The following is a 12,943-nucleotide window of genomic DNA, read 5'->3' as shown; positions in this document are numbered from 1 at the left end:
CAACTCCTACAAGGACAGCTTTTGTCCTGTCTGGTAGTATATCAAATCCATATCGTAAGGGGATTCATCCAATAGTGACGGGTTTAAGTATAATACAGTGTATATTAGATCTAATGATGACCCGTAGAAGGTCATCTCAGCATGTTAATTCTACAGAAACAACATGTTGTTGACGGTAATGTTAATTCTACAGAAACAACATGTTGGTGACGGTGATGTTATTTCTACAGAAACAACATGTTGGTGACGGTGATGTTATTTCTACAGAAACAGCATGTTGTTGACGGTAATGTTAATTCTACAGAAACAACATGTTGGTGACGGTGATGTTATTTCTACAGAAACAACATGTTGGTGACGGTAATGTTATTTCTACAGAAACAGCATGTTGTTGACGGTAATGTTAATTCTACAGAAACAACATGTTGGTGACGGTAATGTTATTTCTACAGAAACAACATGTTGGTGACGGTAATGGTATTTCTACAGAAACAACATGTTGGTGACGGTGATGTTATTTCTACAGAAACAACATGTTGGTGACGGTAATGGTATTTATGTAGAAACAACAGGTTTGTGAGGGTAATGTTATTTCTACAAAAACAAAATGTTGGTGACGGTAATGTTATGTTAAGGGAAAAAAGGATTGATCCTCCGCCATCTTGTATATTGTACATGAGTATGGATTGTGTATAATGTAATTGTATAGCTTACCCTACCTATCTACCCATGCTGTATTGCATTTTGTAAATAAAAAACCTTGAACCTTTATCGACGCGTTGGTAACCTCAGCAGACAGCTTGAAGTATTATCCAATCAAACAACAGGAAGAGATATGAGTCATTCACGTGACCAGGTAGATAAGGTAACGGGTATACGTGTGCACTGCACAACAGACGGGACATTTCATCAGACAAGACGCTAACTGAGACATTCACCACAAATTACGCCCACAGGTTAACCTACAAAGACATTTATCAAACGTCTGACAAAACAGGTAAGATTCAACATTTCGTTCACCTGTATAATAAGGTCGATAGTTACAATGTATATGTATAACAATTGTAATCATACAAATATAAATCAGGTATGATACTGTATTTCAAACTACCGATATGCAGGAAGGACCGATTGAAAAGAATATAGAATGCGTTGTACAAGTTACTTTTTAAAAATGCATTTTCTCTATCAGTTTGGAGTTTTCGAATCCAAAATTGTCATAATACAATAATAAAGATACACAAGCGTATCGAATAGTTTTAATTACAAATCAATCAGAAGTGAATTGTTTCCTAAATTGTTCGGTTATTTGTTTCTTCGCTTTCGTTAAAACCCATTACAGTAAAACCACAACCTAAAAAGGAGAACGATTCTCATTGCCATTTTACTTCACCAGACCGAGAAATGGATTTTTAAAAAAGTTTGAATTATGCCAAGTTTACATATTCAGAGATGCGAAGGAGAATACCGGGTACCTAGCATGATTTTAAAGTATAATCAAATGCCAAATTAAGAGTGACTTGGATATCAACTTTCACAAACATATACACTTTCATGTTTGAGACCGGAACTTTTATGGCAGATATAAATTTAGGTAACACCTACTGGTCAAAGGGGCATAACTCTTTCTTTGCTGTCGTCTGCTAGTCAACATGATGGCTGACAGGGATAGACGATCAGATATTCTATCTAAAACGGCCCGAAAGGGAGGATTACAGTGGTGGTAAAGTATAAGGTTGTCCGAAGGGTTCTAATTTCATGCGATCTTTGTAAAACTGAAAAAAATGAATCCAGATATTCATAACAAAATGAAACACAGAATGTTGATTGATGTACGTAAGTGGACTGTTGGTTGGTAATGTGCCAAGTCTCTGTAATTTACACGTAATGACCCAGAACTACCTGACAGGGTACATATACTGTTGTATACGTGTTTATTACACGTAAGACAAAGAACTACCTGATAAGGTACAATATACTTTTGTGTATGTGTGTATTACCTGTAACGACCCTGGACCATTCACCACCTGACAGGCAACAGATAATACACACATACACACGTATGCTGTACCTTATCAGGTAATTCTTTGTCCTTACGTGTTATACATGCGTGTGGACTGATCCTGGGCGACCAGGTAGCTCAGTGGTAGTGTCCGTCTAGAGTTCGGAGGGTCCTGGGTTCGAGCACCGGTCTGGCTGCTACATTTTCTCTCCTGTTACACACGTAGACAACAGCATATTGTATCCTAATCCCATTTACAACGAAATCCCATTTCGAACGGAATTTAAGATGCATGCTTTCATGTTGTATGATTTTTCCTGCGATTTTCGCTATAATATGTACATTTTTACCCGACTTGGCCCGAAGGACCGCGGCGTCCGTCGTCCGTCAACAATTTATTCAAACAGCTTATGCTTCATAACCACTGATGAGAATTTTATAATGAAGGTACTGACCACAAGGGGCATCAAAAGTTTAAAGATAATTACAATCATGATGTAGATATAGGCCGCGTGGTCTTCTCCCACCCTAGGGACCTGGATTATTTAAGCACAATTATGTTGGAATTTTCGGATTTTATATTTGAAACCATTGAGATCCCAACCTCAAAGCCATTGTATAGCATTATTGAACATCAACAAATAAAGCTATTAACGAACAGAACATAACACTATTTTGACGTTTGGTAAAATTCAACAAGGTGAGCGATATAGGCGCGCCGGGCCTCTTGTTTAACTGTTAGAAGCATATGTTACACATTTTCGTGCGTGCGGTACTTAACTACTTTAATTATAAATGTGCATCACATTATGTGCTCGCAAAGTACAAAAATCTATAAAGCTACTTCAACTGGAATGGTACTGGACGTATTCAACTACTGAACAGGTCCTCTATAGTTTTGACCTACCGTATCAAACTACTCCATTTGAGCCAAGCTGACAATAAAGCCGGTGTTTAATCTATCGAAACATTTAAAAAAAGTTATACAACGATTTCATCTACACAAACACACTAATAATCCACATTATGGAAAACCAGCGAGCCACCAAACCTTAAAACGTCTTTAAAAATTTTTTTTTACCGGACAAAGGAGGTGCACCAGCACTAATGCTTCAGGTTTCTGCGAAAGGGAGGATTTTTTCATTAAAGTCTACTGCGATACACGTCCGCATACCGTATATAGCATTATTGAAAAAGTTAAAGTGTATCACGATACACGTCCGTACAGTACGTATTTAACAGTTAAAGTGTATCACAATACACGTCAGTAGAGTACATGTTTAACACTTAAAGTGTACTACGATACAGGTCCGTATTTTAAGTATGAAACAGTTAAAATGTAACACGATACACGCCATACAGTCAGTACCTACTTAACAGGTAAAGTGTACCACGATACACGTCCATACAGTACATATTTAACAGTTAAAGTGTACCACGATACACGTTCGTACAGTACATATTTAACAGTTAAAGTGTACTACGATACACGTCCGTACAGTACATATTAACAGTACATGCGTACCACGATACACGTTCGTACAGTACATATTTAACAGTACATGTGTACCACGATACACGTCCGTACAGTACATATTTAACAGTTAGAGTACCACAATACACGTTCGTACAGTACATATTAACAGTACATGTGTACCACGATACACGTTCGTACAGTACATATTAACAGTACATGTGTACCACGATACACGTTCGTACAGTACATATTAACAGTACATGTGTACCACGATACACGTCCATACAGTACATATTTAACAGGTAAAGTGTACCAAGATACACGTCCGTACAGTACATATTTAACAGTTAGAGTACCACGATACACCTCTGTAGGTACATATTTTACTTTTCTTTTTCCAAACAAACCCGGTTTAATATGTTGTATTGATTGAATTTAACCTCACATCAATAACATTTTATTCTTTCTTCACAGTGAGCACGCTAAGTGTTGACCTGAGCCTGAAACTACTACATCAGTTTCGTCGTGAGAAGACAACCAAATCGGACTAACCGGTGAGTACAAAATTATGAAGAACTAAGTGTCCTCTGAATTTTTAATTTACTTCGAACCTTATGGCTATTGGTCCGACCGTATCCACATCTATTAGTCAGTTGTTATAAAACAGTTATAGATATGAGCAAAAATGCTACCTCTGTATTAAGGTTCATTGTCCCGATACACTTTTATATCTGCCAAGGTCAACCGGATTGCGCTTAACAAATGAATATTCCACTTGTATTTTCCATTTTGTTATCCAAGCAAATATCGAGGTTGAATATTTTGCCTCATTGTGATTGTTTTTGAAGTCAAAACATCAAACGTCAGCATTGCTGACCCGTACGTATTCTTGTTTGATACGTTTTCCAGTGAGTATAAAAAGGGGATCTTACACCAGTAACTATGTGATACAGAATTTATCAAACGAGTTTAATAAATGTAATGATTTTATAAACTTTATAAATTCCATACAACATAACCGCTAGTGTAAGATTCTGTTTATGACATAACTGATAGTATGAGTATAAATGAAACTCACATGTCTAACACTAATGTTATTTCAAACTTCACACTGGTGTTATTATACACACCACAATGGTGTTATTACACACATGACACTGGTGTTATTACACATATCACACTGGTGTTATTACACACGTCACACTGGTGTCATTACACACATCACACTGGTGTAATTACACACATCACACTGGTGTTATTATACACACCACAATGGTGTTATTACACACATTACACTGGTGTTATTACACACATCACACTGGTGTTATTATACACACCACCATGGTGTTATTACACACATCTCACTGGTGTTATTACACACATCACACTAGTGTTATTACACACATACCACTGGTGTCATTAAACACATCACACTAGCGTTATTACACACATCACAATGGTGTTATTACACACATCACACTGGTGTTACAACACACATCACAATTAGTTATTACACACATCGCACTGGTGTTACACACATCACACTGATGTTATTGCTTACATCACACTGATGTTATTACTCATATCGCACTGGTGTTATGACACACATAACATTGATGTTATTACACGGGTCACACTGGTGTCACTACACACATCACACTGGTGTTATTACACACATAATACTGGTGTTATTACACACATCACACCGGTGTTTTTACACATATAACACTGGTGTTATAACACACGTCACACTAGTGTTATTACACACATCTCACTGGCGTTATTACACACATCACAATGGTGTTATTACACACATCACACTGATGTTATTACACACGTCACACTGGTGTTACTAGAGACATCACAATGTGTTATTACACACATCGGACAGGTTTTATTAGACACATCACACTGGTGTCATTACACACATCACACTGGTGTTATTACAAACATCGCACAGGTTTCATTACACACGTCACACTGGTGTTATTACATATATCATACTATTGTTATTACACACATCACACTGGTGTTATTACACAAATCACACTGGTGTTATAACACACGTCACACTAGTGTTATTACACATATCTCACTGGCGTTATTACACACATCACAATGGTGTTATTACACACATCACACTGGTGTTACAACACACATCACAATTAGTTATTACACACATCACACTGGTGTTATTACACACATCGCGCTGGTGTTATTACACAAATCACACTGATGGTATTACTTACATCACACTGATGTTATTACTCATATCGCACTGGTGTTATGACACACATAACATTGATGTTAATACACGGGTCACACTGGTGTTATTACACAAATCATGCTGGTGTTATTACACATATCACACTGGTGTTATTACACATATCACACTATTGGTATTAAAAACACACTAAACTTATTACACACATCGCACATGTCATATTACATACTGATTTTGTTATATCATACAGGTATTATTAAACACATTTCACATTGATATCATAACATATCACATTGGCGTTATTACACACACCACACTGGCGTTATTACACACATTACACTGGTGTTATTACATACATCGCAGTGGAGTTATTACACACATCACATTGGTGTTATTACACACACCACACTAATGTTATTACACACATCACACTGTGTTATTAAACACATCGCACTGGTGTTATTACACACACCACTGGTGTTACTACACACGTCACACAGGTGTCAATACACACATCACATTGGTGTTATTACACACATCACACTGGTCTTATTATGCACATCGCACAAGTTTCATTACACACATCACACTGGTGGTATTACTTACATCACACTTATGTTATTACTCACATCGCACTGGTGTTATGACACACATAACATTGATTTTATTACACGGGTCACACTGGTGTTACTACACCCATTATACTGGTGTTATTACACGCATCACAATGGTGTTATTACACACATCACACTGGTGTTATTACACACATCACACTGGTTTTATTACACATATCACAACGGTGTTATTACACATATCACACTGGTGTTATTACACAAATCATTCTGGTGTTATTACACATATCACACTGATGTTATTACTCACATCGCACTGGTGTTATGACACACATAACATTGATTTTATTACACGGGTCACACTGGTGTTACTACACCCATTATACTGGTGTTATTACACGCATCACACTGGTGTTTTTTATACACAAATCATTCTGGTGTTATTACGCATATCACACTATGTTATTACTTACATCACACTGGTGTTATAACACACATCACACTAGTGTTATTACACATATCACACTGATGTTATTACACATACCACACTGATGTTATTACACACATCACACTGCTGTTATTACACACATCATACTGCCGTTATTACACACACCATACTGGCGTTATTACACACATCACACTGGTGTTATAACATACATCACAGTGGTGTTATTACACACACCACTGTGGCGTTATTACACACACCACACTGGTGTTATTAGACACATCACAGTGGTGTTATTACACACATCACACTAGTGTTATTACACATATCACACTGATGTTATTACACACACCACACTGGTGTTATAACATACATCACAGTCGTGTTATTACACACACCACTCTGGCGTTATTACACACATACTGGTGTTACTAGACACATCACAGTGGTGTTATTACACACATCACACTAGTGTTATTACATATATCACATTGATGTTATTACACATATCACACTGGTGTTATAACATACATCGCACTGGGGTTTTTGCGCACGTTACACTGGTGTTACTACACACATCGCACTGGTGTTATAATACACATCATACAAGTGTTATTACACATCACACTGTGTTATTAAACACATCACACTAGTGTTATTACATATATCACACTGATGTTATTATATACATCACACTGGTGTTATTACACATATATCACACTGATGTGATTACACACATCACACTGGTGTTACTACACACATCACACTGGTGTTATTACAAACATAACACTAGTGTTATTACACACATCGCACTGGTGTTATTACACACACCACACTGGTGGTACTACACACATCTCATTGGTGTCATTACACACATCGCACTGGTGTTATTACACACATCACACTGGTGTTATTACACACATCATACAGGTGTTATTACACAAAGCTCTTTCTAATTCATGGCAGCATGGGCCAGTTATATATGTGATGTCTCTAAGCCAAATAAATATGTTAATTGTGCATACTTTTTAATCTGCCAGGCAGTACCTCCCTCTCTCTGAAACGACTCACTTATTCAACGAAGAGCCTGGGGGAACAGAGCACATCAAATATCTAACGGACTTGAACCAGTCGGTGAGTATACAGTACATTTTTTATTTTTTACTTTATTTTTTTTAATCACTTTTTCAGACTCAAGCTCCCATTTGATCCAACTATCCTTGTGTAGGTTTAAAAAAGTACTGGGTTTATCATCCCGTTAACAGTTAGGGGTCTTTTTAAAAACGATTTGTAGTAGTTGGTGGCTACCTCACTGAGCACCGTATAGAAGGCTGTGATATCCAGATCACTTATGATAAAATGTCTTGACTGAACGACAAGAGGCTCTCTCGTCTCAGTTTTCTTAGTGTTTAGAAGTTTTCTTTTCTGATATTTCTGCACAAGCAGTATTTTCCGTAAGTATTTTCCTTGTCATACGGGTTATCCTAGAAAATAGACAATATTTTATTCAGTATGTATTGTGTAGGTGTGAACCACCGTATTTTGGAGTGTGGGTGAGGTCAATTTACATAAATGGCACAGAAGAATTGTGAATTGCCAGATTATTTGGCATTATATATTGATAGAAATGTATTTCATAACATCGACTTCAAGTAATATGAATGGATACTTGTCCGGGATGTTTGAAAAAACTAAAGCAGGAAAAAGCTGGACTGTGACTGTTTTCTTCAAAAAACAGATACAACGGGTACTTTAGGCCTATATCAGTTTAAATCATGACGGTGTTAATACCTTACTACGTCTGACTTACTTCCGAACTGACCATATATTTCCCGCCAAAAGTGTGTGAACTATCTGATGACGTATTGAGATTTTTTAGAATCCTATATATAACTGTACATATAACAATGTAGATGTGTGTTACTTATTGCGTCATTTCTTTGTTATACAGATACACAGATACACAAGAGGATCCAGAGTGTCGCCGAACTCCATCTTGTCACGCTTAATTACTAATAGTCATGGCTTCAAAACTCGGCCGCTCAATTATCAAACCACAGCGTCCTATTAGACCCAAAGGACAAGTAAAGTGTGATGTCCACAAACAAAATGAAGTCGTACTTTTATGTCAGGACTGTAAAATGTTAATCTGTACAAAATGTTCTATTACTCTCCACAAACATCATATTGATAGTTTTCTGGAGATATCTGACATCAAAACACGACACAATCAAATACTCCAGGACTTTGTCAATGAGACAGAAAATGTAAATATTCCAAAACTTAACCAAGAAATAATTTCATCTCGAACAAAAAAGAGTTCATGTAAACCTAGGTACGATAAACTTCGCAAAAACATCATTGACAATACTAAAAAATGTAAGTTAGAGTTAGACAAAATCACTGAGGATTATATCGCACTTTGTGACAAGATGGAGGTGGCGGCCATGGACCTAATACAGACCCACATCACAGACCTGGAGAGTAGACTGAAAACTTTGAGGGACCTCTCATCAGAGTATAAACAGACTCTCCAGACAGGAACCAGTGTACTCGTGTACGACTCGGTAACAGAAATCCGGGAAATAGATCCAGACATCCCACCGACACCTAACATAGACATGGCACAGTTTACTCCGGGTATGGACAGACTAAGTCACCTAAAACAGGCCCTTGGGAGCCTAAAACTTACTACTGACCATCTCCAGGCAGGATCGGCAACTAGTGGTCACTCCGACCAACGTCCAGTAGTCCGACCAAAACAGTCTACAGAGGCTGGTCAAGCGTCCACTGGAGAAGTCCGGTACAAACTTCGTGACCGTCCAACCGTCATGTCCCAGTTCCCATACCCGGGTAACATCACGTCGATCTGTCCTACATCTGATGGACGTGCGTGGCTGTGTGACTATGACACCAACACAGTAAATCTCATCGACAACCAAGGTCAGGTCATACAGACGATACGACACAGCAGTAACATAGAGGACATCAGTCTGGACCCCACCACAGGTCGTCTGTGGTTCTGTTGTTATAGTGATAACACTATCTGTGAAGTATCTACATCACATAAACCAGTCACAAGATTCACTACAGAGGATGGCCCAGTCAGTCTGTGTGTGACCAGGGAGGGTCGGGTAGTGGTGGGTACAGTGGGTGATAGACAGGGGTACAAGGTGGGGGTGTATACAGTGGACGGTCAGGTGTTACATACAGCCATTGTGGAGGGGGACGTATGGTCAATATCACAATGTGGTGTTACAGGTAATATAGCTGTAGTAGTGGATTATAAACGTATCATTGTGTACAACTCAACACTCCAGCTCCTGGTCCACTACCAGGGGGAGGGGATACATGTGCGGGGGTCGATCACACCAGGCAGGTTTGGTCCTCTTACAGTTGTATATGACAGTAAGGGTAATATTGTTATTGCTGACATGACAAGGAAAACAATAGAACTGATAAGTGGAGCAGGGAAGTACATAAAAACACTTCACACAAACAAAGGATGGCAGGGAGTAGTAGGTATACAGAAGGGTGATGTGTTGTGGTCACACTTAGAGTTAGATACAGGAGGGCGGGGACTCAAACTCCTCAAGTATTATAGTGACTGAGTGACTCAACCTTGAGTGAGGATACAAACAGTTTATATCAGTGGACTTAAACAACATTAACTTTACATTGTTATATCATCATACATTTATCATAATATGTAAAAGGCATGTAATCAATTTATTGTTAAATGTACTGTAAATATGATTGTGTAAACATGTCGCTGTGATACCTGTTTCTCAACATAAATAATGTTATTTACCGTTAAATGTACTGTCTATATGATTTTATAAACATGTCCCTGTGATACATTTTAACAACTGTTTTACAACATTTAGAATGTGTTTACCGTTAAATGTACTGTAAATATAATTTAAACAACATTAACTTTATATTGTTATATCATCAATCATCATACATATATCATAATGTATGTACACATTATATTAGACATGTAATATGTGTTTACCGTTAAATGTACTGTAATTTTTTTCAATACACACAGACCGCGGGATTGTAACCACGTCACTGTGATACATTTCAACTTCTGTTATGACATCTGAAATCAACATCCCTGCATCTGTTTTATGTGTATAACCTGACTCCCCCTACCTCTTCAAGTAGCTCGTTCCATTCGAATTTAATTGATCCAGAGAAATAGTTTGTTTTTGAAGTGAATATACACAGGTCACGTGACGTCATCAGTAGTATCACCAGTTCCACTCTATGTAACGTGTAGTGTCTTTACGGTTTATATGTAATAAATATTTCTTGAATCGATAACGATTAGTTATTTTATGTTATTTCAGTTAATGTGCAGAAAACTCAGCGAGAGTTGACAGTATATGATGTATATGAAATACAGGAATTTGGTAGCCTGAATGGACAGTTTTTTAGATACAGGAATTCGGTAACCTGAGTTGACAGTATATGAGATACAGGAATTCGGTAACCTAAGTTGACAGTATATTAGATACAGGAATTCGGTAGTCTGAGTTGACAGTATATGAGATACAGGAATTCGGTAACCTGAGTTGACAGTATATGAGATACAGGAATTCGGTAACCTAAGTTGACAGTATATTAGATACAGGAATTCGGTAGTCTGAGTTGACAGTATATGAGATACAGGAATTCGGTAACCTAAGTTGACAGTATATGAGATACAGGAACTCGGTAGCCTGAATTGACAGTATATGAGGTACAGGAATTCGGTAACCTACATTTGTAAGTTGACAGTAAATGAGATACAGGAATTCGGTAGAGAGTATACCTGACATATACCAATCTAATTAAAATCTAGATGGTCATTTTCACTACGTTACATGAACATCTAACAACATCCCAATAGAGGTCACGTCAGGTAGACCTTTTGGATTAGCCAATCAAATGACTACTTCCAGAATCTTGGAAGTGATTTTTAGCTCTCTGGACGGAGTCCAGGAGAGCTTACGCAGTCATTCTCATGTTTTTGCCGGAAGTGGAATTATTAAAATTTTGTGGACAGAGGATATCAGAAACAGTGGGAATGTCGGAATGGATTTCAAGACATATGATTGGGGTCGACACGAACTAGATTTGACAAGAAATTCGAGTTGTTAAATGTTTTCATTTTCGAGTGATCGTCAATTTACGGTGTCATTTTGAACATACTCGGTGTCACAGGGACATGCCGAACGTTATTCTGAGGAGTTGCCGCTGCAAAAATTTGCTGCTATGCGTGCTACTTTATACACATTATGTCGTCTGCTACAGTGTCCAGAGTGTCTCGCGAGGTATACGTATACGTCCTTATGAAACATTACTATGTATTCCTAGTAGTTCCAATTGTTTACATGGGAATGAAGCCCTATCTCCAGAGCTATTATTTAGTAATGACATATGTCCCGTTACCCAGTGTACAGCTTTAAATCACTGATAACTGTTGACAAATGTGTTTTGGGTATAAAGTGTACCTTGTGTAAATATGGTAAATATAAGAAAGCTTGTGATAATTCAAATCAAATTTGGAGAGAGTATAGGTTTCTAATTGATTATAGTCATATGCATATATATTGATGATTTGTATTATGTAGTGATAATGTGCAAGCTGAAAGCATGTCGCATTGATACTATATATATTGATGACCAATTTGACATGTAACCTTTGGTGGCTTATAAATGTATATGATTTCTCTAGTCACATACATCGGAAAACAGTGAAAATATTATGAGATGAAACAGGAAACAATTCTCCATCAGGGTACAAAATTTCATTAAAACGATATATACTCAAAGTCAGGAAAATTCATTGAAGAAGTTGAAAATACAAAGAATATATAGCTAAATTTAAAAAAAAAATTGAATATACAAACAAGCTGGATTTCAAATCATCGTCCAGAGAGCTACGAGGCCCTTGGCCTCTTGTTATATGTCCGAATTAGCATGACTAAAGTTCATAACTTGCATAATCTGTCAATTTAGTTCAAGTCATTTCGTCCAGAAAATATATAGTATATGTTGTACCGAAAAGGTTTGCCTCGATGATATCGGCAAATGGACAATTCGCCCTGAAAGTGAAATACGCACATCTCAAACGATAATCAAATATGTTATTCTTTGTAATCACCAAAGAAGAATGTCGCAAACCGCATCAAAATCGGTTGGCCGAACGCCGAGATATCGCACATCGAAG

General features: G+C 37.4%; 1 protein-coding gene across 1 annotated transcript; it reads left to right on the top strand.

Moving 5' to 3' along the window:
- The first annotated feature begins 901 nt into the window (after nt 1-901).
- LOC117320024 lies at nt 902-11,052 on the top strand. The gene is made up of 4 exons (XM_033874720.1): nt 902-997; nt 3,954-4,033; nt 7,761-7,854; nt 8,672-11,052. The coding sequence occupies exon 4, from the start codon at nt 8,742-8,744 to the stop codon at nt 10,329-10,331; it is 1,590 nt and encodes a 529-aa protein (XP_033730611.1). The 5' UTR covers nt 902-997; nt 3,954-4,033; nt 7,761-7,854; nt 8,672-8,741; the 3' UTR covers nt 10,332-11,052.
- The last annotated feature ends 1,891 nt before the right edge of the window (nt 11,053-12,943 follow it).

This window comes from Pecten maximus, unplaced genomic scaffold (assembly GCF_902652985.1).
Source record: "Pecten maximus unplaced genomic scaffold, xPecMax1.1, whole genome shotgun sequence".
NCBI lineage: Eukaryota > Metazoa > Mollusca > Bivalvia > Pectinida > Pectinidae > Pecten > Pecten maximus.
This window is presented reverse-complemented; position numbering and strand designations above follow the sequence as displayed.